Genomic DNA, 25,276 nt, shown 5'->3' on the forward strand with positions numbered 1-25,276 from the left:
GCAGGCCGACGCTCTAACTGCTGAGCCAAGCCGGCCAGGGCATAGGTGGTGTTTAGTTACACTCTGGGCATCCCAAGAATCTACAACCACAGAGAGGAACCATTTTGCTCCTGTTGGAGCAAGGTTGTGCCTCGTGTGTAGGCAGCAGCAAATCCTGTATGGGAATAGGTAGAATTTAAATGACAACCTAACAGATGCCTGTAAAGGTGAATTTAAATGACAACCTAAGAGCCCTGGCTGGCGGCTCAGTTGGTAGAAGCATCATTCCGTACACTGAAGGTCATGGGTTTGATTCCCAGTCAGGGCATGTGCAGGGGCAACCAATCAATGTGTTTCTCTTTCTCTCTCTTTCAAATCAATAAACATATCCTTGGGTGAGGATTAAAAACAAGTGATAACCTTGGCAGGTCAATCTAGTGTGCTAATCTAGTGCCTATGGAAGGCTAATCTAGTGTGTATGAATGAGAGTGCCAGGAATGGAGGGCCCGAGGAGGATCGGAAGGACGTCCCTGAGCGGGCCACCCAGGGATGCTCTTAGAATGTAAACACACCTAAGCCCCTTCTAAGACTCTTTTGGCTATGCATGCTGAGAATGAATTCACGATTTTTTTTTTTTTTTTTTTTTACAGGGCTCTGCATGGATTTAGTGAACACACAAACTCTTCTGGGTATTTACCTGTTGCTTCATTTAAACCTGGCTCAAGGCGTATTGTTTCTAGAAAATGCTCTAAAATTTTTTCAGGTGTTCCTGACATCACAGTATACCTGGATAAAAAATAAAAGCATCGTTAGCTTTTCAAAAGTGGGCAAATCATTAATACATAACTTTTCACATATCTAAGTTTTTTTTTTGTTTTTTTTTTGAGATCCCAGGAAACCATTTTGACTTACCTTATGGCCCATAGTCTCTTTATAGTAAGAGAGACCTTGTACCTTGCCAAAGTCACAGAGGAAGATGATGGAAAACCCACAGATTAAGGTAGTTACTGAAACGTGACTCTTTTTTCCCTATATGGAACTCAAGTGAGTTTCTTGGAGAGTGTCTCTAGCAGGCTGGGAACTGAGCAACTCCAGCCTTGTTCCAAGAGGAATGAAAAGAAACATGTGAATCCCAGGTCAGTCCAGGACAGGCAGGGGAGCTGGAAGGGGAAGGGACAGTAAACTAGGTTACCCGTATATGGGTTACTTGTAGCAAAATTTCAGTCCCACACTGGATTCCCCTGCCTATTTCTGGAATGCTCTGTCTTTCCCAACTGTACACTGGCATGTGCTTTGGAAATACAGCTAAGAATAAAACAGGAGGAAAAAAACCCCAAAACTCAAACACCAATGAGCAAACAAGCAAACTCCAAGAGCATCTGAATAGGAAATAAATCAGCAACAAAAAATTCATATAATTTATTTCAATGTCAAACATATATTATTGGGGGGGGGGTAGTCATTATTTCAGAAGATCCACCCATGCAGCTCTTCAATCAGCATGAAAAGATTCACTTTAAAATTGAATGCAAGTTATTTCAAAGTCATACTCAAGGTGGTAACAAGACACTGAATGAGCACTAGAGGCTAAATACATTGACATGAGCCTGGCTGGTATGGCTCAGTGGTTGAGCGTTGACCCATGCACCAAGAGGTCTTCAATTCGATTCCCAGTCAGGGCACATGCCCAGGTTGTGGGCCAAATCCCCAGTGGGGGGCATGCAGGAGGCAGCCAATGGATGTTTTCTTTTATTGATGTTTCTATCTCTCTCTCCCTTTCTCTCTCTCTAAAATCAATAAAGAAAAAAAATTAAAATAAATATATTGACATGATATGGGGCTCCTATTCCAAAACTCAGACTTGCTTTTCTGCTTGGCATTTCACCTAAAGCGAAGTGATAGGGAAGAAAAACAACAGTGAAAATAAAATTCTCTTATGTTCAGAAAGCAGTGGTAGAACTTGGCTCTAGGAGAACCTCATTTCTTTGCCTTCTTACCAACACCTTTTCTTTGCCTGTTTAAGATCTTGGAGGTAGTGTATTGAGATTCCAAAAAAGAAGAAGCAGTTCAACATATGACTCTCTGCATGTGAAAACAGAGAGTGGGTGAAGCAACTCTGGTATTGAATGAGGTAATGCAGTCTACCTGGAGGGCAATCATTAGCTAAAACTATGCTGTTTGCGTGTGTGCATGTACACAGGGGCAAAAAGAATCGAAGAGTTGCATCTTGAGGAAACCTGGCTTTGGAGACTAGAGAAGAAGAGGGGAAATAGGAAAAATATCTTAATCTCAAAAGCATGACCCCTTTCTCAAAGTAAATAAGGTAGAAGACAATGGTTTTTCCTCTTGTAGGCAATGAATATTTGAGGAAAAGAGAGGGAGTCTCTATAAAAGACTTTCAACACTTAAATGGAGAAAATTATTGAGTTCGTTCAGTGACTCCTGAAAGCCATGATTCTTTGACAGTGTTCTGCGGATGGGCTGGCAAGGGAGAGGCATCTGGGCACATCGCAGGAACTGGGGTTGGAGAGGGCGCTGAGCATCTGTTGAATGTTTACTGTGCCCCAGACAACAAGGTGGGCTCTGAACAGTGTCCTAATGGTTACTTCTGCTAGTTAAATATTATCTTTATTCTGCAGGTGGAGAAACCGCTCTGTAAGAGGAGGCACCAGGCCCACAGTCATAGTAAATGCGAGATCTCTGCTGCGACCTGAGTCAGAGCGCGAGCGTGAGCCTCATGGCACTGTGCGCCTGCGCAGAGACCTTCTGGGCAGAGGCTACATTTGCTACTTGGAGCTCATTCTGAGCAGGAAGTCTGCTGTGCAAAGAAAAACCCCTCTGAAGAAAACTTGTTTGCTTGTTTCTGAAAACGAGTTCTACTTAAATTAGAGTGCAAACATATTGCATTACAAATCAGTCACTTGTTACTCACTGGGCAGCTGCTGCTGGGACGCTGCATACCTGGCTACAGGACGGATACACCAGACCGAAACGGGCTCCCTTGTCAAAGTTTAATAGAAGGTTGGCTTCACATTAAGGTGTTCTTATTTGGACATCTCTTAGCTAGGGTATTATGTCTGGTCAAAAAGAATCAAGACCAAGATGGCGAGCCACGTATCCTGTCACTTCACTAAAGAAAAGTGGTCTCAACTGGGCCCACCAGGTCAATCTGACACCAGGGGCTCTCCCTTTGGCTGCCGAGGGCGCCCTCTAGTGGTGCAGCAGCTGTGGCTGCCTTGCCCGTCCTCGCTCTTAAGGCCTCAGAAGGCTGTTCAGGCATCGACATTCTTTTAAGGCCGGGAACTCTGAAGAGGGGAGGCTAGGGAGCTTCTGGCCAGGCTCAGCCCTCTGGGCTTGGCTGACACATCATGTTATTGCTTTGTTTTAGGCTGGACACTCCCAGGCGCCTACTGCTTGACCTCTGTTTAAATGAGGGACTTGAAGACCAAACAGCAGGGTTCTGTTCAGTTTATTGCACAAAGGAGCTACTTCAGTCCAAGCTAACAAGAACTCCAATGATCACATTATCCAAGCTGGGAAGTTTAAAGTCTGTAACAGAGATCTTTTCCTAACATCAAGTCTGGAAATGATGTTAGGAAAAGAGACATTTCCATCTGTACCCAGAACAAAAAAAAGAGGTGGTAGTGGTGGTGGTGGTAGGGGCCTGAAAGAGACTATCTTTCTGCAAACAGGATGGAATTGAACAGGGTGGTTGAGAGTCTAAGGAGAAAGAACACAGTAACTAAAAGAGAAAGAGTCATTCAAAATTCTTTCTTTCTTACTAAACCACATAACCACAGAGCAGAAGATAACCAAAATGGTAAGTTTTTGAGGGCTCCATAAAGTTTATCCATCATGAGAAGTACTGTCTAGCAATTGATGTTTTACTATTACACTCAGTGAGTGGCTTGGACAGAGTGAGGCAGTTCTGAAACTTCTCTGGAGAAAAGGGAATCAGAAAATAACATTATTGTCAGCACCAACAGTGACGCTTCTTGAGCTCAAATAGGACCATTTCTAAGGAAATAGAAGCCCTAAAAGGTCCTAACCTTTAAGTCCATCCATAGACATGATTATCAAAGTTATTCCGAATATCAGGTCAAAATTCACTTGACAGTCTCCCATTTTCAAATCTGGTCCGGCTTGGGGAAGCTCAACATCAAAAACAACCCCTTAAGAAAAAAAAGAAAAGAAAACCCTGGCCAGTTTGGCTCAGTGGTTGAGCATCGGCCTGCAGACCAGAGAGTCCTGGGTTCGGTTCCTGCTAGGGGCATGTATCACAAGAAAAACCCCAAAACAAACCCTTAAGGGAGCGGTTTTTTATTCTTCAGTAAACTGACTTTGCATGGTACACTATTTTGTACTCACTGATATTTCTTAAAGGGTGTGTTGAGAACATGCACAGGTTTTAGAATTAAATAAAAATCTGGATTGGTCTAGAGTATGCAAATAAGGAGATATAACACAAATCAGATGCAGGCCTAAAATAAGCTTAATATACGTGGCCTCTCCTTCTCTGTTCCCCTTAGTTTGATTTCATTTAAAAAATGTATATTTGGAAAGTACTCTGAATAGAAGATGTGTAACAAGCAAATGCTTTTGATCATTTTGACATGAAGATCAAAATAAAGAGGTGGAGGAAGGGGACCTCCCGGTTGAATGTTTCAAGGTTAAGGAGAATTTTCAAGGCTTCCTCTTTTAGATCTCAAAATTTTCCTGAGACATCTGAAGCATTATTAAAGAATATAGATTATCAGCACAAAATGGTGTAGTTATATGTAAGAGCACCAAGGAAAATCACTGGGGGTAGTCCCAACCTTCACATGAAAAAGGTCTTAATTTTCATCCTCTGTGGGCTGGAAGGACAACTGTTTTTTTTTTTGTTTGTTTGTTTTGTTTTTTTATCCTCACCCGAGGACATTTTTTTCATTTTTTGTTCAGATAGAGTGGGGAGGGAGAGAGAGAGAGATAGAGAAACGTTGACATGAAAGGGACACATGGAGTGGCTGCCACCGCATGACCAACCAGGGCTGGGGACAAACTGCAACCGAGGTATGCGCCCTTAGCAGGAACCGAACCCAGGTCTCTCTGGACCGCAGGCTGATGCTCTAACAGCTGAGCCAAACCAGCCAGGGCTGGAAGGACAACTGTTAAAAGCACTCGAGCAAGAACATTTTCAAGAATGGATAGTAGTGAAAAAGAAAAAGAAGACTTGTGGACGGTCATGTATAGGTTTGCAAGGGAAAGGATACTTCTTATATAGTCCATTTTATGTCAGTTTTTTTTTTTGAAATATATTGGTTTGCAAGGTTTACTAGATAGTGTTGAGGATACAGTATTTATACAACATAGTTTGCTATAGTCATCTGTGAGAAAAGGCATGAAAGTTAATCAAACTGGACCTGAATCCCAGCTCTATCATTATAAACTTTGTAACCTTGAGCAAGTATTTTGCTTCTCTGAGCCTAAATTTTTTCATCTGTTGAAAGGGTTGTAAAAAGGGATTACATAATATATGCAAAATATATTATGACTACTCAATAATGTTATATTTCTTCCCACCTTCCTTGTAAATATATTGATTCATCCAGATGAAAATATCTGAGCCTTAGGTTTTCAGTCTAAACAATAAGAAATGCATCAGTTACGGAGAGTGTCCGGAGGAAAGAGAATACCCATCTCCATGGCAAGCAAAGGAAAACTACTGGCATGCATTCTTCTTCAGCGTCTTATTTGGTGATGTTTCCTTAGCTACAGAATTGCTATTTTTATTATCCTAAGACTGAACATTAATCTTTTTTTTCAAAATGAGATTCTGTGATTTTCTACAGTTTCTTGGAGCTACATTTTCTAATTCTCCTGTACTACCATTCAAATGTTGGTACATTTGATGAAAAAGTCTCAAGTAGGAAGTTGCTGCAAAAGATGGAACTGAACATACATATGCTGTAGAGACCCAAGTTAAACAGGGACCCGAAAAGCAAGTACGCGTTTGACAATAGCAGGAATAAGTATGGAGGAGGCCAAACGGATGCTTCCGGGCTGCGATCAACAGCCTGCCTTATATTTGAAATCTGGGTTTCTGTCAAAGATGCTCATTTTGATAACAAGATGAAAACACTTCTTGAGAAATCCTCCATATGAAATCCAAATACCGAAGGTTCTCATCACCTAGGGCCTCCATGTCCTTGGAGCTGCCTGGCATTCCTACTTCCATTGTTCCCTCCGTACCTTCTGTCCCAAGCTGTTACAATTGAACACTGTATCCAGAGAGCATTTTTGGAGTAGGGGAATATTCCCCCACTTCCCCACCTCAAATCACTCTAAGCACCAAGCTAAACACAGTGCCAGAAATGGATACATTATCCTCCACAAAATATGTGATTAGTCCAGGAAAGAAGTCACACACAGGGCCATCTTCCACAGAAAAGGAGAACATGCTACTGCAGAAATGACGATACCATGTGAAAAGGTTAATCGCAGTCTGGCATTGCAGTGGTGGATGCAAACCTACTTTTGCTGAGGCTGTGAGTTTCCTTGATTAGAAGCCCTGTTCCCCGCAGGGACCTTCTCCAGCACCAAGACATCTTGGTCATGTTCTTTAAGTCTGACTGTGTTTGCCTCGACGTCCTGCAATACAAATCACACCACATACAGATGCTGCCATTTGCTCAGACAATGAAAAAAATTTCAAATGCTTCAGAAACTCATTTGGTACTTGTGATGCTAATTGTTGTGTCTACAAATTAAGTCATTTTCAAAGTCAAGGGCTGGAACGGCCAGAGAATGGACCAGCTGAGCTTTAGACATGTAGTTTTAAAGCTCTGCTTTTACCCCTGATTCAGAAAATCAGCAGAGTAGAGAGGAGCGTGCCTGTGCTCTGGGGAACCTTTGCGAGAGGGTGGTATGGCGGGGAGACAAGGGAGCAAAGCATTTATCTCTAGAAACATAAGTGGCAAACACATTCAGCTTCCACCAAGTTCTTTCATTCTGATTTTCTTCAGAGGGTATTTAATTTTCTTAGGAGTGGTACTTTTCTCTCTAATTAAGACTGTTTATTTTTACACAGTCAGTTTGAAATGTGTTAAAACCATTTTTTTCAGTTGTTTTGAATAATTTCATAAATTACATCAATAATCATGGTCCTAATGTGATTCTATGAAATAAGTTCTTGGCTAAATGTAAACTCCGTATGTGCAAATTTCAAAGAGTTAATTAGTTTACCTCTACATTTCAATGTCATTTTAAATAATTAATTTAAAAAATTTAATGTGCTTTTTCTCATCATTTGACCCCCATTTTAAAAGAGATTAGATAAGAAGCAAGTCAAATTTCATGTGGTATTTTTTTCTATATTATTCAATGCTACAGCTTTTTATTTTTTTAATTGATTTTTTTTTTTGAGGGAGAGAGAGAGTGGGGGACAGGAGAGAGAGATAGAAACAATACTGATGTAGAGATCGCAACCCAGGCATGTGCCCTCTCAGTCCACCAGACAACCCTCAATCCACTGAGCCACACTCGCTGGGCCAATGGTACAGCTTTTAATTGAACTTTCTTTGCATTGAGAGAAGCACTCCTAAGACAAACTTTGGTGCAGAAATTGTGCCACCAAGGCAAGTATTTAAGGCTGTGTAGTGATAGGTGTCCATGCATGAGGAATGAAGAATGACATTGTAAATAACTGTTAAATAATGTCAAATGTACCAAAAAGCATATAGAAGCTGCATTTTGGATTTTCAGGTAGGATGGACAATGATGCTAAGGGTGGGAGAGGCAGAGAAGAGAGTTTGCTCTGGGGGCCAGCAGGGAAGGGAACAGAGCAGAGTGATCCTGGAGGGATCCGTATCTCCGGGTGAACTCAAGCTAGGGAGGGATGGAGTATGGGCCACCTGGGAGGCCAGGGGTGATGGGACACTGTCAGCATCCCCAGCAGTCCATAATCAGGCCTCCAGCTGCCAGAGCTGATTGTTCCTCCCAAGGGACCAGGGGCTGCATGGTGGGGAAAGTCCAGAGACCATCTCTTCTAAAGAACACCCACTCTCACAGATACTGTAACAAGCTCAGATTAGGCCTATCTGCAGAGCCAGCTTGACATGCAATTGTTCTTCACCTACTTGCCCAAGCCAGGAATTCCTTTAGTGTGAATCAATTTGACACAAAGCACGCAAAATGAAAATGCTTGGTTAGAGTAATCACGATTAACATTAAGCCCCACTAAAATGTAATCGATCAATAAATCAAGAGAGTGTGTGATGTCATAGAAAGGTTCAGATTTGGGAAGAGATTGGTGGAGACTAGAAAGGTTTGGGAAAGAGAAAGCATGAGGGAGGAAGGCACAAAAGTGGAAGCCCAGGATTGCAGAGAAACATTTCACCTTGACACTTGCCAAGGCAGTGCCCCTGTCTTCTGTGCTCCTGGACCGGTTCAGGCACATGCAAAGCTGTCTGGTCTAGCCAGCCTGCCACACTGCAGCCTCCCTGGAATTTCCCTCTGGGCCCCAGAATGCACACCAGCACACCGAACACCCCAGGTCTGTGACCGTGGCCCTTTGTTCCTGGAGCTTCTTTAATCACAGCACCGCTCAATTAACACTATACTCAAGGCTTTTCTTCTCTGGCAAAACGAAAAATGGCATGCCCTTCAGCCATGCTTTGCCGTGGCCTTACCCTCAGAATCCGGTTGAAATCCTCCTTGTCGACTCTTAAGAAATGGCAATTATCTTCTCGTAAGACAATAGAGGCAGCTCTCGGGGCATCATTCACTAGTGCCAACTTGCCAAAATCATCTCCTTCATGCAGGGTACAGACCACACCCTGAGGAGAACAAACATTCAGATGGAGATGATCCCTAAAACAGAGCCAACACCCACCCGCCTCATGCCACAGGACCCCATTTCCCTGGCACACTGTATATATAAATGGGCTGTACTTAGGGATGCCAAAGAGGGGTTATATAATTAAATTATAATGTTTCATTTTTCTTTTATTGAGTAATATGGGCTATGGAGTAACTTAAATGTATACATTATAATCTATAAGGAGATGAGCCCCAGAAAGTTCAACACTACTCTGTGTATAACTATTGAGATAATTTATGATTAGACGCTATAATGACATTTCTACATAGAGTAACAATGTTGTTGCAGTTTAATTGTAGCACTACATTGTTACTACCTAGAGCTGCACTAGTAAATGGAACAGTGTAAAGGTTGGGAAAGAAAAGGATGTATATGTATGTACCTTGCCGTAAATGACTACATTCACCGATCCTTTCAGAATAATGTACCAGGAGGTACCTTCTTCCCCCTGGTTAAACACTAAAATTATGACAAGAACAGAAGCACATCAATATAAATTACAGCTTATCAAACCATCATTTTTAAGTTCCCAGAATTACACATTTATTCTAGAAGGGAAAAAAATTACTGGAAAATACTAACTTATTCAGGTGGGATATTCTTTCCTTTTCTATAGATCATAAAAGGAACAGAAACACTGCTCTATCGGCTTGGCCCTGACAGAGCTGTGTGCATAAGACATCAATCCCCCAGCAAGCCAGCTCACCAAGCAATACACGTCCACTCTCAGTTCATCAACACGTATTATGCTACAGAAAACAGTTTTTGAAAGTAATCTGACCAGCCTTGGCCAGTTTGGCTCAATGGTTGGAGCAGAGGCCTAAGGACCGAAGCGTTGTGGGTTCGATTCCTGGCCTGGCCAGTTGTTGTGTCTCTTTCACATTGATATTTGTCTCTCTCTCTCCCTCCCTCCCTTCTTCCCTCCACTCTATCTGGAAATCAATGGAGGATTATCCTCCGGTGAGGATTAACAACAATAAAAAAGTAATCTGACCAGTAATGTAAATTGAAAACATGCAAATCACTACTACTTATTGTTTATGGCTATATATCGACATATATTGACATATATCTACATATATATCTATCTACATATATATCTATATAGATACATATAGATATATAGAGATATATATTTTAAGGGGTTGGAATGATAACCGTTACATATAGGGTAGAAGTTACCTTGGAGAGGGAAAGAGAAGAGTAAGATAAAGGAGGAAGCAAGGGACCTTCAGCTGTAACTATAATGTCATTCTTTTTTTTATTAATTAATTAATTTATTTTTGTTAACAAATGTTTCTCCTTTTCTCCCCACTGACTCCCCCTCCCCCTCCCTCCCCGCCTTGTCCCCAGCTTTGTTGTCCACGTCCATTGTGCATGCATACATGCATTTAAGTTCTGTGGTTTATCTCTCCCCCACCCCGTCTTCTGGGGATTGTCAGTCTGTACCCCACTTCCACATCTCTGGGACTACCCCATTCCTCAGATAATGTCATTCTATAGAAAACATAAAAAAAAATGCATTTAGTGTTTAATAAAGATTAAAAAGGTGCTTGTAATAATCTCTATTATTTGTTTGAAATATTTAAATATTTCATAATGAAATGAAAACAATCAGTAAGTTTGAATGAAAAGAATAAAAGAGAAGTTGTAAATCACCAGTGATCATAACAATTTTTTAAATACTAAAGCAAACCTTTAAAATTTCAAGAAAGGACATTCTTACTAAAATAAATGTCAATATTAGAAATATCATTTTTTTTCTTTTTTTGCATTTATCTTCAGCTAGAGCAGGAGGGAGAGTGGGAGGGAGAGAGAGAGAAAAAAATATCAATGTGAGAGAGACACATCAAGTGGCTGCCACTCACACGACCCCAACTGGGGCTGGGGACAAACTGCAACCAAGGTAATTGTCCTTAGCAGGAACCGAACCCGGGACTCTCCGGTCTATAGGCCGACGCTCCATCTGCTGAGCCAAACTGGCCAGGGCTAGAGAGATCACTTTTGATGACTGAAAAACATTTTGAAATATAATTTTTAATAATTCCTTTTGCTTTTACAATTCCTGCCCCCTACTTATTTGACTAATGCGTAGTCTGAAGAAAGAGCAAGACTTTTCAAGAAATGTCTCTTGAAACGTTAACAGGTGTCCATTAAACAAGCGTTCTGTGTTGTACTGGGCTTGGGAACTGTGAGTCTACATGGAGTGAACACTGTTTTCATTGCAGCACTTCTGAGAACTTCGCGTGCTGAGGCGCACGGTTCTCCAAGAGAGATTCGAGAGGGTGGCATTTCCTGCCCCGAGCAGACCACTAACCCTGCCTTCCAAGGACTTTGCAGGTTAGCGGGCAATGTTAGCCTGAATAATGTTGTTCACATTTACTGATACCAAATTTCAATTTCTTGCTTCCAAATATGATCACAGAACTAAGTCACAGCCTGGATCCTGGAGAGACCCTAAATACTGCGTGTTGGGCTCAGAGGCTTGGAGCCGAGAGGGGAAGCGAGAGCAGAGAACAGGACCCTTCTAACGAGCAATCTGGACTATTCCTCTAACACTGCCCATGAAGTGGGGTCAGTGTGAAAGGTCCCGCCTGAGGAGCAGCATCTCATCCCACCCTCTGCGAACACGGCCTGAGCCAGCAGCTGGGCGCGAGCAGAGGCTCAGACTGGCGGCTGCGCCACGCTGGTCCCAGAAGACCGCCGGGCTGCAGAATAACAAACATGTGCCGGAATGAACACAGGTCCGGAAAACCAAGTGACACAGGACGCTCTGCCAAGTCTGAGCCTGGCCCAAGGGGGCATTTGCAGTCAGCCTTCCATGGCATGTGCTCGGGAGGGGGCTAGGCAGGCGCTAGCAACGCCGATGGCAGCTTCCACTCACACACGGTGCCTCCTTTAGCATGAGACTCAAAAATGAGAACGCCGGCTAACTCCCGCTTCACCTGGAAGAAAGCAGAAAGCGTGTGGAAAGGCCAGCTCAGCGGGAAGGGGAGGGACACGGTCCCTTTCTGAGCGGCGCTAACTGTGCCCTTCCTCCCACACCGCCCATCCCGACTCTGCTTACTGCTACTGTGGTCTAGAACCACATTCTTTTCTTATTCAGCTTCAAGAACACTTTATTTTATACAGGATAAAACACAAAATAATGTACCTCGAGTAATGATTTTGCTTGTAAAATAGTCAAATTGCACAATTAAATGAACTAAAGCTATGGCTAATTATATGCACGATGCTGAGAACACAGGCTCGGCATTCAGATCTATCCGACTTGGAAGCCCAGCGCCGCTGGTCAGGAGCTGGGGCAAATCACTCACCCCTCGCAGCTCCGGTTCCCTGGGCTGTAAATAAGACCAACGCTTCCTAACTCACAGGATAGACATCCATTTAAATGAGGTTATGCATTTACTACAGTGTCTGGCACATGTCAACTGCTCAATAAATACTAGTTATTACCCTAATCATCCACTTCCTTCATATTCTAATACTTTTTATCCATCTAGAAGCTTTTCCTTTCTTTTTAAACTTATCTTTTTTGTTGAATGCATTACAGATGTCTCCTCTTTTCCCCCATTGACCTCTTCCTTCCTAATCCCGCCCCGCTCCTGCCTTCCCCACACTATTGTCTGTGTCCATTGGTTATGCGTAGATGCATGTAAGTTCGCTAGATTTGCCATTAGATTCTTGAAGCTCTTGCAAAAGCTACTGTCTGAGCTAATTCACACGAGACAACCGCCCTAGAGATGGTTTCGAAGGTGGGTTCACAGGCGTGCGCTAGCTCATCGCACAGCCTAGCTTTAGCCTTGGTGAGGAGGTGAGGGCATCCACAATACACCCCGCTCTGCTGCTGTTAGAGGTGCTTCCCTGCATCACACCGATGCTTCACTGAAAACATGTTGAAAATTCAATGTCTTGTAGTTGAATAATTAAGCTCAAATGTGTAAGCTGATTTATGTTCCAAGACACTTAAAATTTTTTTTAAATTCCAAATTATGGTCCCAAATTATGGCTCTATCTCCCTGAGAGGTTCCCACAATGCCTGGGTACCTGTGGTTTAAGGGAGAAGAAGGGACTATCCATAATCTTCTCAATTCCGTCAGGTCTGGGGAAGTCAGAGCAGGGGCATGCAGGGGACCTGGAGCCCAGGTAGGGAACAGGGTCTTCCCTCGCTTCCTCTGTAGAGAGTGTCTGTAGTGCTTACATTTGCGGGGCTCCCCAGACAAGGCTCCCAGGCACCAGACCTCCTCCCTGCACCCATGGATGAAGTGAGGATGACAGGGCAGTGGTGGGTGGATGGGGAGGCTGGGCTGGACCGTGCCCCTGGTGTCTTCACGTAGGTGAGCAAGCTCTGGACCCCTAACAGTGCAGGGGGTAGGGCTGTGAAGGCAGGTCTGTTGGGTTAAAGGGTGTAGGGTTTGGAGCTCTCCTGCTTGAGGCTGTGAAAAATGCCTCGCTGCTCTCTTCAGAGACCCAAAGCCGACCTCCCAGAGCAGGGAGCAGAGACACCGCTACCACGTGATAGCGTAACAATCACCCAGGGAGCTGGGAATGAAAGGCAAATTAGGGAGGTAGGTGTTGCTAAGGGCCTCGGTATACAATCTGTGAACACTGAAACAACTTCTTTTATTATTGTTATTATTAGCATTATTGGAGGCCTGTGTTGCCTGGAAATCCTCCTCCTATGTTCCTTCTATGGAAGGAGTATTTCTGTCCCTATTTAGGGGCTTAATTTCCATTCACTGCTGTCCTCAACATCCTAGTTACGTAGTTTGGAGTCAGATACAGCATTGAGCCATTTTCACTACTAGGTACTGCTATTGTGCCCTAACACATCTCAAGTGACGCTCTCTTGAACCTTCTGTGTCCTTCCTCAATAGGGCAGCAAACCTGAGCAAAGCTGGCCACTTGGGCAGCACCGCTCATCTTAATTTCTCTCCTTCCTCCCTCTGGCTCTGTGTTTCGCGGAAGGGTCTCGGAGCCCCTTGGAGGGCCTGGCTCTCTTGCCAGAGTGTGCAGGTTCCAAGGCTCAGGTATGTCCCATTCCCACTTACATCAAACTGCTTTGGCGTGCAGGGCACGCTGGTGAGTGCTAATGATGTGACCACACTCGACCCCATCACAGTGCTTGTTCTTGGTCATGACTTATTTAGCACCTCACGAGAAAGATGAGGTAGCGTTCAGACATTCCTGCCCTCCATGCCATGACGCACTCCCCCAGTCCTAACTGTGTAGCTCCGAGTCCCCCGCCCCTGTGCAAGAGGAGACGACTTACGGTGGTAGAAAGATGGGACAAGGCTTTAATGTGAAGGAGCTCATCATAGATAATCTCCAGGTCATCCACATTTCTCTGGCCAGGTCTGCAAAGAAAAAAGAAACAAGGGAATAATGAGAAAAAAGTCATCCCTAAAGCTTGAACTGCAGAAGTGGATTCAAGGGTCAGTACCGTGCTCACAGATTTCTGAGGCGTTGTCTTTATAAACAGCTATTGGCAGGGGCCGAGATTATGCCATGGTAATCCCACTATGAAGGCAGTTTTGAAATGAATGTGTTCTTAATGGAAGCACAGAGTCCCCTCCCTTCCAATCTCAGAGGGAAGAACATCTATGCCCACACGGTAGTTGGCTAATCTGTCTCTCACTTTGCAGATGATTGCTCTAAAAATTGCTTTTCATTACCATCTTAATCAACATCAACAAAAACACAACTAGAAACAATTGATTTCATCAGCTGGATGATTGATCCAAATTCCTTGGGATCCTGTGTGATATCCTAGCCTCACAGAATAATAATGCTGCTGTCACTGTATTCAGGTTATATAACGTGCTTCTACCACAGGCCTTGGAGAAGGATGTATAGAGACTCAATATTTTCTTGCCTATCCCTGAGGAGGTGAGGACATGACATGAGTAGAAGGCAAACATAGTGTCTGGGATTAGGAAGAAAGGGAAAGAAGGAAAGTATATACTTACATTTCCCAAACTCTGTTTCATGGATGAACATGAGGTGTTAAATCAGTGTACTAGTTAACTTTTAACCCCTGTAAGTCATTATAAAACTAGTATCCAGTAACCTTCCTTTAAGGATAGGGTATGTGGATGCGATGGACATTTTGGCATGAGAGGACAGAGTAGATTCCTAATCATCTTTTATGCCCATAATTATTCTGGAATCACTCACAGTGTTTAATTACAGATCAATGAGAACATAGGGTTGGTCAGTAATTTAGATAGTCTATTGCTCTCTGCAATATAAGAAACCCTGACTAATATGTTATTGAAATTTTAAAACAAATTGGTGATTAATCCTGAGAGTGCTAGGAAGTCCAGCTCTGTCCACACTGACGGACAGCATTTGCTCTCAGCTAATGGCTGCAGTCGTGCATGTTACCTACTACATAGCCATCAGTCTCTTACATATTTTGTCCTAAAATTTCGGTAACTTATGGTATTATTCAATGTTATTGTCTATTAAACATTTAAACTTTAATGAGCTACAGATGGTGTTCCATCCTTAACTATATTCTATTTTTAAAAAGTGATCCTCGCCCTGGCCGGTTTGGCTCAGCGGTTAGAGAAGTGAACCGCGGACTAGAGAGACCTGGGTTTGGTTCCCACTAAGGGCACGTAACTTGGTTGCAGTTTGTCCCCAGTCCCGTTTGGGGTCGTGTGGGTGGCAACCACTCGATGTGTCTCTCTCACATTGATGTTTCTTTCTCTCTCTTCCTCCCTCTCTGCCTCCCGCTCTATCATAAGATAAAATGCAAAAAATGTCCTCGGGTGAGGATAAAAAAAAAAAGTGATCCTAGGTCACCCTGGCCAGTTTGGCTCAGTGATTAGAGCATTGGCCTTCAGACCAAAGGGTGTGGGTTTGATTCTGGTCAAGGACACGTGCCTCAGTTGCGGTTCAATCCCTGGTCCTGGTTGGGGTCATGCGGGGTCAACTGGTCGATGTGTTTCTCTCATATCAATGCCCCGCCCCCCAACCTTACTCCATCTGAAAATCAATGGAAAAATATTCTCAGGTGAGGATAAAAAAAAAAAAAGTGATCCTAGGTCAAATAAATTCAGGGAATGTTGGTGTACTGAACAGAGCACTGGATTCCCAGCCTGAAGATAAAGTTTTAGCCATAGTGTAACCCTCACCATCTGAGTGACACCAGCCTCGGTCTCATCTGTAAACTGGAACACGCCTCCCTGAGACAGATGTGAGAGCTGAGGGAAGCAGTGAATGGGAAGGCCCCTGCATATGTATTTGTGTAAGGGCTAAAAGAAAAAATGCCCAGCAGAATGATATTCAAAATTCAAACCTTTGTATAAGAGGTTCAACTGACAAAGTGCAACATTTGGGCCAGCAAGGCACATCTGAAATGTAAGTAGTTATAGATAAGCACTCTGAGCAATCAAAACCAAACTATAAACATTCTAAAAAGTTAATCAGATTAAAAGATTTTGCGACTGTTGATGGTATGGGGGAGATGACGGATGTAGTGGGGCTGATGGGGGAAGTAAACTCTTTGCACACCTTGCCCATCGCCTTCTCAAAGACAGCTTGAGTAGGAATGAAAGAAGACGGCATGCCTCTCTTCCAGCATGGGCGGAGGATCTATTTCCCAATCTCGACTATACAAAGACAGGTACTAAATCCATGACCCGGGGAGATGCCAGCCAGGCTCACCTCCTGCCAAGGATCACCACCGTGTATCCATCCAGTGCTTAAAGGTGAAACTCAAAGCACAGAACCCAAACACACCAAAGAGAAAGCTATGGCCACAGGGCTCTGAAGGAGCCAGGCCTTCTCAGCAGGGGGCCTAATCTACTACTTGACTTACACATGGGATTTCGAAATAAGGATCCTTGGGGATTTAAAAGTCACAGTCACCTCAGTCCATCTACAATGACAGAGGTAGCTAAGGTGAAAGTCTAAGGTGGCGTAATAGGATTATGGCTCTTTCGCACAAGAAGCTGCCCTGCTGTTCCTGCTACTTGACATGAGCTGCAAATCACATGGACCCTCGAAGCCTGGCTAAAGAGAAGCCGTCGCTGAGTCTCATCCTCACCTCCATGGGATGGACTGTTACAGCAGGAGGAGGAAAACTCAGCTGAGAAAAGAAAGGGTTGGAATTTAACTCTACAATCTTAACAGGATCAATTCTGAGAGCAGGTCTCTATGAGTTTAGGAAGAGTGTTTTTACATAACATCAATATGAAATCCTTATTCATCGACTCCTTTTGGGGGGTGGTTTAACTGATTCCTTATTTTTCCTGAGATGTTTTTTCTCCTGAAATATATGCTTTATTTTATTATCAGTTTTTTATTTATTGATTTGACAGAGAGAGATTTGCTGTTCCACTTATTTATGTATTTATCAGTTGATTCTTGTATGTGCCCTGACCAGGGATTGAACTCACAACCTTGGGTATTAGGAGAATGCTCTGCTCTAACCAACCGAGATACTCAGCCAGGACCCTGAAATATATGCTTCAAAAGTTTGTTTAGCATCCAATTCATTGTTGGTAAATTCTCTTGGCTTTTTTTTTCTTTCCTCATTGTTGTATGATTGTTTTAAGTTGGTGGTTTCTCTCAGCACATTGAAGATTATCCCTGAATTCTTGCCTGTCAGCTTGCTGTTGACATATTTGACATCAATCTAATTGTCATATCATTGTAGTGATCTTTTTATTCCTCTGCTGCTTTTAAGATCTCTTTGTTTTTGATAATTTGCAATTTGACTATGCAAGTATGGACTACACTTTATTCATCCCTCCTGGGATTCATGGTGGCTCTTGAATCTGAAAATTTCTGCATTTCAACAATCTGGAAAATTCTCAATCATTATTTTTTTAAAATATTGACCATCCCAAATTGTTTTCTCTGTTTATGGAACACATTTTAGATCTCATTCTGTTCTTTTATTTTCTACCCCTTTGTCTCTACTGTTTCAATTAACAGATTGATTTTATTTTTATCCTCACCCGAGGACATTTTTTACATTTTATCTTCAGATAGAGCGGGAGGGGGAGAGAGAGAGAGAGAAACATCGACATGAAAGGGACACATCGAGTGGCTGCCACCCATGCGACCCAACCAGGGCCGGGACAAACTGCAACCGAGGTACATGCCCTTAGCGGAAACCTAACCCGGGTCTCTCCAGACTGCAGGCCGACGCTCTAACCACTGAGCCAAACCGGCCAGGGCTTGATTTTTTTTTTATCCTCACCCAAGGACATTTTTGCATTTATCTTCAGATAGAGCAGGAGGGACAGAGGGAGGAAGAGAGAGAGAAACATCAGTGTGAGAGAGAAACATCGACTGGCCACCATCCACACAACCCCAACCGGGGCCGGGGACAAACTGCAATCGAGGTTCATGCCCTTAGCAGGAACCGAACCCAGGACTCTCTGGCCCACAGACTGACATTCTAACTGCTAAGCCAAACCAGCCAGGGCTGATTCTTTTTTTTTTAAGTTTTTTTTTTCATATTAATTTCCTCTTACAGATTTAAAAAAGTGCTACCTTTAGAATCTGCACATCATATTATATTCAAAATGATTATGTATTGTCCAATAATTAAACATATGGGAAAGAACTCTGAGAGATCCTCAAGGCAGCATATTACAACACTGGCGTCGCCGGGTGGGGGCTGCCCCGTGAGCCACCACAGGAAGTCTGAGGCCCGGCACGGAGGCGGGAGAAGACGGCAAAGGCGGTGACATTCGAGCCGGGTCTCAAAGCTGCTCAGCTCCCCCGCGGACACCACGGAGCACTGACAGAGGCTCTCCTCCCCGGTCTCCCCGCGCTGCCCCCCGACTCTCCTCCTGCTTCCCGAACATTTCTGTCCAATGTCTTTTTGGGTCTGTTGTTCAACAAAGTTGTGCTGTGCCCCAGTGTTCTGCCTTCAGCTCTGCTCTCATTTGGTTCTGCTTTCTCTCCCTGGGAGCACCCCAGCTCTCCTCTGTACAATGCTAAGGCCCGGCCTGTATCTCCAGACATCTTCCCTGAGCTCCGAGAGCTTGCTGGGCACCTCTTCCCAGACAGCCGACCAGCCCAAGCCCAGCTTGCCCGGGCGCTACCTCGTCAGCACACGAGGCTCTGGAAAAGCAGACCTCAGCTGACTTCTGCAGACTTGTTCGTCTTCCCTCCCCCTCTTCATACCTCCCCTCACGGCTCTGTTCTCTGCTCCACCCGTGCCAGCCCTCTCTCATCCCTCAAACATGCTGTGCTTTGTCATGACACGAGACTTCCCCGGCTCCTCCTCCCTTGCCTAGGATAGTATTTTCTGCTTCCAGCCCAGCTCAGATGTCATCTCTCCCAGGAAAACTGGTCCTCCAGCCTTTTTTCTTCCAGGGCACAGATCCTACTACTGTGGTCCTTACGACACGGTGTGAAGAATGCTATTTGCTGAAATGCCCATAAGCCTGCGCTGCTCTTCTCAGGAGGAGCAGCACGTGACTGTGCACAGGGCGCCGGGCTGGAAGCAGAAACTGGACTTTAGGTCTAAATCGTGAGCTTCCTAGGTGCCCGACTGGCCTAATGCCTTGTTTCTGCATCTGTGAAAGAGAATAATAAACAGGATTGTTGTAAGGGTAAATGAGTGAGCACACAGGAAGCACTGATATGCTGGAAATACAACACAAATGTAGGGTGAATTATTATCAGGGTGGATGTTCAATACAGTTTAGCAGACGAACAAGCACAGCAGTTCTCACAGTTCGTGCTGAATGCAGGGTCTGCCCAAAGGATATGCGGCAGCAATACCAAAAACCAGTTCCTGACTTGTGGCCTGAGAAAAATGGGGGCTCACGTTCTGTGATCCCTCCTATTCAAGGTCAAGTATCACTCACATTTGTCATGGCGAATAGTTAATGGAGGGAAGGGATGGGATGAAGATGCTGGACCTCACCTCTTACTCCAAATCCTGTTACATGGAGGAAAAGATACACTTTCTAAAAGATTATAGATTTATTTCTCCAGCTGCGAGGAAGAAATGACCATCGTAGACCAGCTGAAGTTACTCAGACGAACTCAGGCAAGACCAGCAGGGCCAAGCAGAGGTGATCTCCAAAGACCAAGTGGCACCTGCTGGGCTGGGCCCTTCTGTGGCCAGAGTTCTGTCTGCTATGCTAAAGGTCTAATGGGAAAGACACTTGAAAATTCAAAACAGCACTGAAAACAGACAAGCGCCACCACCAACCACCATAAAACGGTGGCATCGGCTGATCAGAGATTTTAGGAATTCTTGGACGACAGAAAGCAGATAGGAATAAAATGTCTGGGAAATAACTAGAAGCAGCCAGAGCTCAGCACTCAGAGAAGAAAAGCAGCACGGGAGGGAGAGCATGGCTGGTAAGACAGGGACAGGGGAGGGTCAGAGCGGGCCACCGCGAGGTCAGCGGCCGGCGGGCCTCCACCCCTCACTGAGCGGCCAGGCTGCAGCTCGAGGCCGGCTCTCGGAGGCAATGCCTAGCGAGGAGCCGGAGAGCGAAGCAGAACAGAGCGTGGGGGGGCCCTGGTCCTCCTGCCAGACACCGAGGAGGGCAAGGACTCCCAGGAGGGAAGTTCCCAGAAGGGCTCCATTCCTGGGAAATCCTTCTCGTTCTGAACCTGGTGGAGGAAGGGGGCATTCAGCCTGCCTGCTCCCCTGTGCCTCTCATAAAGCAAAGCCCCCGGGCCGGCTCGGTGGGGGTGAGACCACATGCCTGCCCAGAGACCCACTGGGCTTGTTCTACCCGCTGCGCGCACGCGTCACTAGCAAGCACTGTGGAGAAGTACAGACTTCCACGAGACTCCCTGGGTGCCGTGGGGGAAGCTACGGTAGCCGTTTGAAGCAGGATGGAACAAAGTCTTACTCCTAAATAACATTCAAAACGAAAGGGCGAAAAAATGAACTCTGAGGCCTAAAGTGGTCGAGTCACCCCAGGGCAGGCCACCGTCCTTTGGCAATCTACCCTGGTAGCCCTGAACTTTTTGGTGCTGTTCACAGCAAAATTTTATTGAGGTCAGAGAAATCAGCACCGCAAGGTGTGAAGAGACTTACTTTAAAAAATGAGTATGTTCACAGTTAGCAAAGCAAGGAAAACATTCGTGAAAAATGCTACCAGCGGACTCTCTGTTGCTCAGGGCCTTCAACATGTCATTAGGATTGAAAGTTGACGGAAGTCCCAGGGAAGAGGCCAGATGGAGCAAAAGCCAGCGCAGCCTACCTGTGGCACCGAAGTAAATCAGAATGTGAGCCCCTCTCCCCGCCGGGGGGCGGGGGTGGGGGTGGGGTGGGATCTTCACGTCTGTGGCTCTAGGGACAGAGAACAGCCCAGGCGCCCCGAGCTGCTGTGCCATCTAGTGTCTCAGAGGAGACTCGCCTCTCTACTCTGGCATCAGACAAAGGTTCTCCTCTTGATCCACCCTGCCCTCCAGGGGCACCCGGTAAATCTAAAACGGAGCCTTCCCCGCCACAATCACGGAACAAAGTCGCATTTTCAAAGCTGGTTTCTCCTGGCAAACAGTGGCATGAAACACCTCCCCTGCTTTGGTCTTTACGGGGATGACAGGGAAAAAAACGGAGAAGAGATTCTGCAAATCAGCCCCCGGCCTGTTCAAACAGGAATGAAAGGGTCCCAAGGACTGAAGGCAATTTGGCTTTCAAGAGTCAAGGGAACACTGTGCCCCAAGCAGGAGGAGGGATCTCCCAGGCACCTTCACAGAGGAGCCTAGGAGGCTAGGGAACTGAATTGACTCTGGGCTGCTCTGAGTGGCAGCCGGTGAATATACCTGGTCTTTACTTGTCCTTTTCCAGATGTCACAGGGAGAGATATTAGGCATCCCTGCTTCTTTACAAACCTGCGTGGTGCCACATTGATGTGGATTTGTCGGATCCCGCTGCGGAAAGGCCTAGTTTCTGCAGGGGATGCATTCTGGCAGCAACGTCTAGTTACAGACAAGATAATAAACGGGGATGGATGGAGAAGCAGTTTATACATTAAAGGATGGGAGGGCCCAGGTGATATTGGAAGCTGCTGGTAAATACAGTTTTATCAAGGAATTTATCAAGGTCAGAGACAGAGATCCTTAGTTATTGGAACGTGGGTAAAATGAGGGATTCACCCAGCCGCCAAGCAGCACATTGACACGGCGCGAGGTAAAACGTGCAGGCGAGGAAGCGGGAAACCCGTGCTTCGGCCTGGTCCCTTTAGCTCTCCTCCCTGGTGCCTGGGGAAATGCCCAGAAAAGTCCACGCTCCTTCTACATAAGCCACAGTCAAGCTTAAAAATAAAGAAAATGCTTCATTATATTTTTCTGGGGTTGAGAATGCTTTATTGTATTGTAATATGCCACCTCATCCCACCTGATTCTCCTGCTTACAAGTCATTTCTCAAACTCGGATCATTTTCCAACACGCCTAAGATCTTGAGAACTCACCTTCTTCCCTTCCCTAACTGGCAAGTTTGATGTGGTTTCTCACCCACTTGTCTAACAAACCAGCAAATTGTGTTTCTTTTCTTCACCTCCCAGGACCCTTGCTTCTTAAGGCTTAGGTCTTACGTGGCAGTCATTCCAGGAGCCTGGTGACCTCATATTTAAAGGGTCCTGCCCAGCTCGGTCGGCTCGCCTCCCTGCCATGACACCACCCCTTCACCTTATTTTAACCCAGAAAAGAACCTCTTATCAGATGCAATTAGGCATTTTCTTTTTTTTTTAGTGTTGATAGCAAAGCCTGTGTATACAGGGATTCTTTCTCTCTTTGTGAAGTTAGAAGTGAACACAGTTTATAGCTGTTGTAAAGGGAAAACGGTTGATGAATATTTGTGAGAAATAAAGACATCCCCCTCAGGACATGGGGGAAGGGTTCCATAATCCAGGGCTTCTGAGTGCTGTTTCTAGGACAATATGATTTGAGATTATTTTCATGTTTAGAAACTGAATATGCCCATCACACTTCCAGAAAAAGTATTTTCTACAAGGACACGCTAGATGTTTAACATTAAGGTGCAACTATAAATACTTCCTAAAACACCTAGGCAGCAAGTTGAAAAAAACAAATTTGGATGGAATCAGCTAGTACAGCTACCTGCCTTTATGTATGAGGCATATCTATATCTATATCTATATCTATATCTATATCTATATCTATATCTATATCTATATCTATCTACCTACCTATCTATATCTATCTATATCTCGGGAGGAAAATGCAAACTTTTTTGAGGAGGTAGGTGCTTATGAGGGTGCATTATTACTTTTTCCTTGTAAAAATTAATTCTTAATTAATCAGTGATAGATGGATCACCCATATTCTTCGGAGTCCACTGTTTGTTTAGTAAGTCTGCCAGAGAGGGCAAAGTTGAGACAACCTAGTAGACAGAACATTAGACATGAAAACCGTGAAATCAGATTGGGAGAAGCAGACTTGGGCTTGGTTCCGGTTCAGCCACACACATCACTGGGTGATATTAAGATGTTAAGGAAGGTAGTGGGCATGTACTGAGCTCAATTTCTTCATTTGTAAATTTTGGATAATAAAGCCTGCTCAGTTCACAGAGTTTGTTTTTTTTTAATCCTCACCCGAGGACATTTTTGCATTCATCCTTAGGGAGGGAGGGAAGAGAGAGCGAGAGAAACATCGATGTGAGAGAGACACATTGACTGGTCACTACCCACATGACCCCAACTAGAGCTGGGGACAAACTACAGCCGAGGCACATGCCCTTAGCAGGAACCAAACCCAGGACTCTCTGGTCCGCGGGCCAATGCTCTAACCGCTGAGCCAAACTGGCCAGGGCCACAGAGTTATTTTGAAGTTCAAAGAGGTGGTGTATGTGAGATCACTATAAACTATAGTGTGATTCGTTTATTAATTATTAAATTAATTTGGCATTCTGGTCAGTGGGTGGATGTGACTATTTTTCTACAGTCGGCGGCACACTTGTACGCCATTCAGGTCTTCATGGCAATACTTCAATGAGACAAGATTTGCCTGTAACAATTATTTTTCAGTCAGATTTCTGTGACACACCTCCTCCTCAGTGCTCAAAGAATGAACCCAGGAAAACTTTTGGAAGTATTTTTGGCCCAGGATGGGTGGTAAAGCATAGTAACGAACACAGGCTCCAGGGTCAGACCGACTTTTGGGATAAACACAGGCAAGTGTTTCCTAGCCCATCAGATGGGGATAATATTAATAACTACTGAATAGTTCTGTTGAAAGAATTGAAGTAGGTAATTGTTGAACACAGTGCGTAGCACACATGAGCTCAGTAAACGTTGGCTGTGATTAAATACAATCCCCTTGGGAAGCTGGGAGAGGGTAAGTAGATACCATTCAACTCATTTCATAGCTTAAGAGGTTTGTAGTCTGGAGATGTTGGGTGACTACTAGTAAGAATAGAATCCAGGGCTCTTGTGCTTAGTATTTCTTTTACTTTATTTAGCAGACTCTTGAGTCAAATGCATGTATCTCATGCGTTGTCATTAAATGCTCAAAATATAATTGATTTTAGTCTCATAAAACTCAGTGTCTGGCATTCTGCCTTTAGGCTCAACCCCTCCAACCCATTCTCCACAGACAGCAGAGAAACTACCTACTGCAAAGCTGACCACACCACAGTTCCCTTTAAAACTCTTCGGTGGTCCCCAAGCGGCTTACAATAATACCCCAGGTTCACAGAGAGAGCAGACCCCCTCCCAGCTGACCTCGCGCTGCTCTCCAGCCACGTTTATTAGCACTCCAGGTCCTGCCCTTCGTGCAAAACAGCTTACCGTTCCCTGCCATCAGTCTGCACCCCACCCCACCAGCCCTGCTCCCACACAGGCTGGGAGTTCTTTCTCTACTCCGAGAAGAGGAGCACTAAAATATTATGTTGTGCTGCTGTTAAGAAGAAAGGGCTTGATAAAGTCAAGTACAGGGAATATAGTTGACAGCACTGTAAGAACTATGCATGTGCCAGGTGGGTACTGGAAATATTGGGGGGAACACTTGTAAAGCATATGATTGTCTAACTGCTTGGCTATACCCCTGAAACTAATACAAAATAGTGTTGGATGCAAATTGTAATTAACAAATAAAATCTAAAAAAGAATAAAATAAAGAAGAAAGGCCTTGAGAATTAACCTAAACATCCAACAACAACACACTGAATGCATTAAGAAATATTCAGAGGACAGATTACTAGGTACCTATAAAATACCATCTTTAAAGAATATTTAAGGTTAAGGGAGAATGTCATGATATATTAAAGTGTAAAAAGTTAGGAACTGAAATATAACCAGAGGGATAAACACCAAAATGTTAATAATAATTATTTCAGGGAGGTGGGATTGCAGGTGCCATTTATTCTTCTTCAGCTCATTTCAGTCTCCAAAATTTCTACAATGAACAAATTGACTTGAACAATAAAAAGTCACTGAAATCTTGAGGTAACCTTATAATGAGCCCTAAACTACAAA

At 44.4% G+C, this 25,276-nt stretch overlaps 1 protein-coding gene across 4 annotated transcripts in view; it reads right to left on the reverse strand.

Annotated features, from left to right (window-relative positions):
- The window catches only part of RAPGEF4 (Rap guanine nucleotide exchange factor 4), a 282,253-nt gene that overhangs the window by 51,301 nt on the left and 205,676 nt on the right, over positions 1–25,276 (reverse strand). For all 4 annotated transcript variants that reach the window (XM_036254269.1, XM_036254271.1, XM_036254270.1 and 1 more), the window contains 6 exons: positions 14,112–14,196; positions 11,724–11,784; positions 9,222–9,298; positions 8,649–8,795; positions 6,494–6,609; positions 677–765 (listed from right to left, as the gene is read on the reverse strand). In XM_036254269.1, the coding sequence (XP_036110162.1) occupies positions 677–765; positions 6,494–6,609; positions 8,649–8,795; positions 9,222–9,298; positions 11,724–11,784; positions 14,112–14,196 (575 nt within the window). The remainder of the gene's footprint in view (positions 1–676; positions 766–6,493; positions 6,610–8,648; positions 8,796–9,221; positions 9,299–11,723; positions 11,785–14,111; positions 14,197–25,276) is intronic.

The sequence above is a fragment of the Molossus molossus genome, unplaced genomic scaffold (assembly GCF_014108415.1).
Source record: "Molossus molossus isolate mMolMol1 unplaced genomic scaffold, mMolMol1.p scaffold_m16_p_11, whole genome shotgun sequence".
Lineage (NCBI taxonomy): Eukaryota > Metazoa > Chordata > Mammalia > Chiroptera > Molossidae > Molossus > Molossus molossus.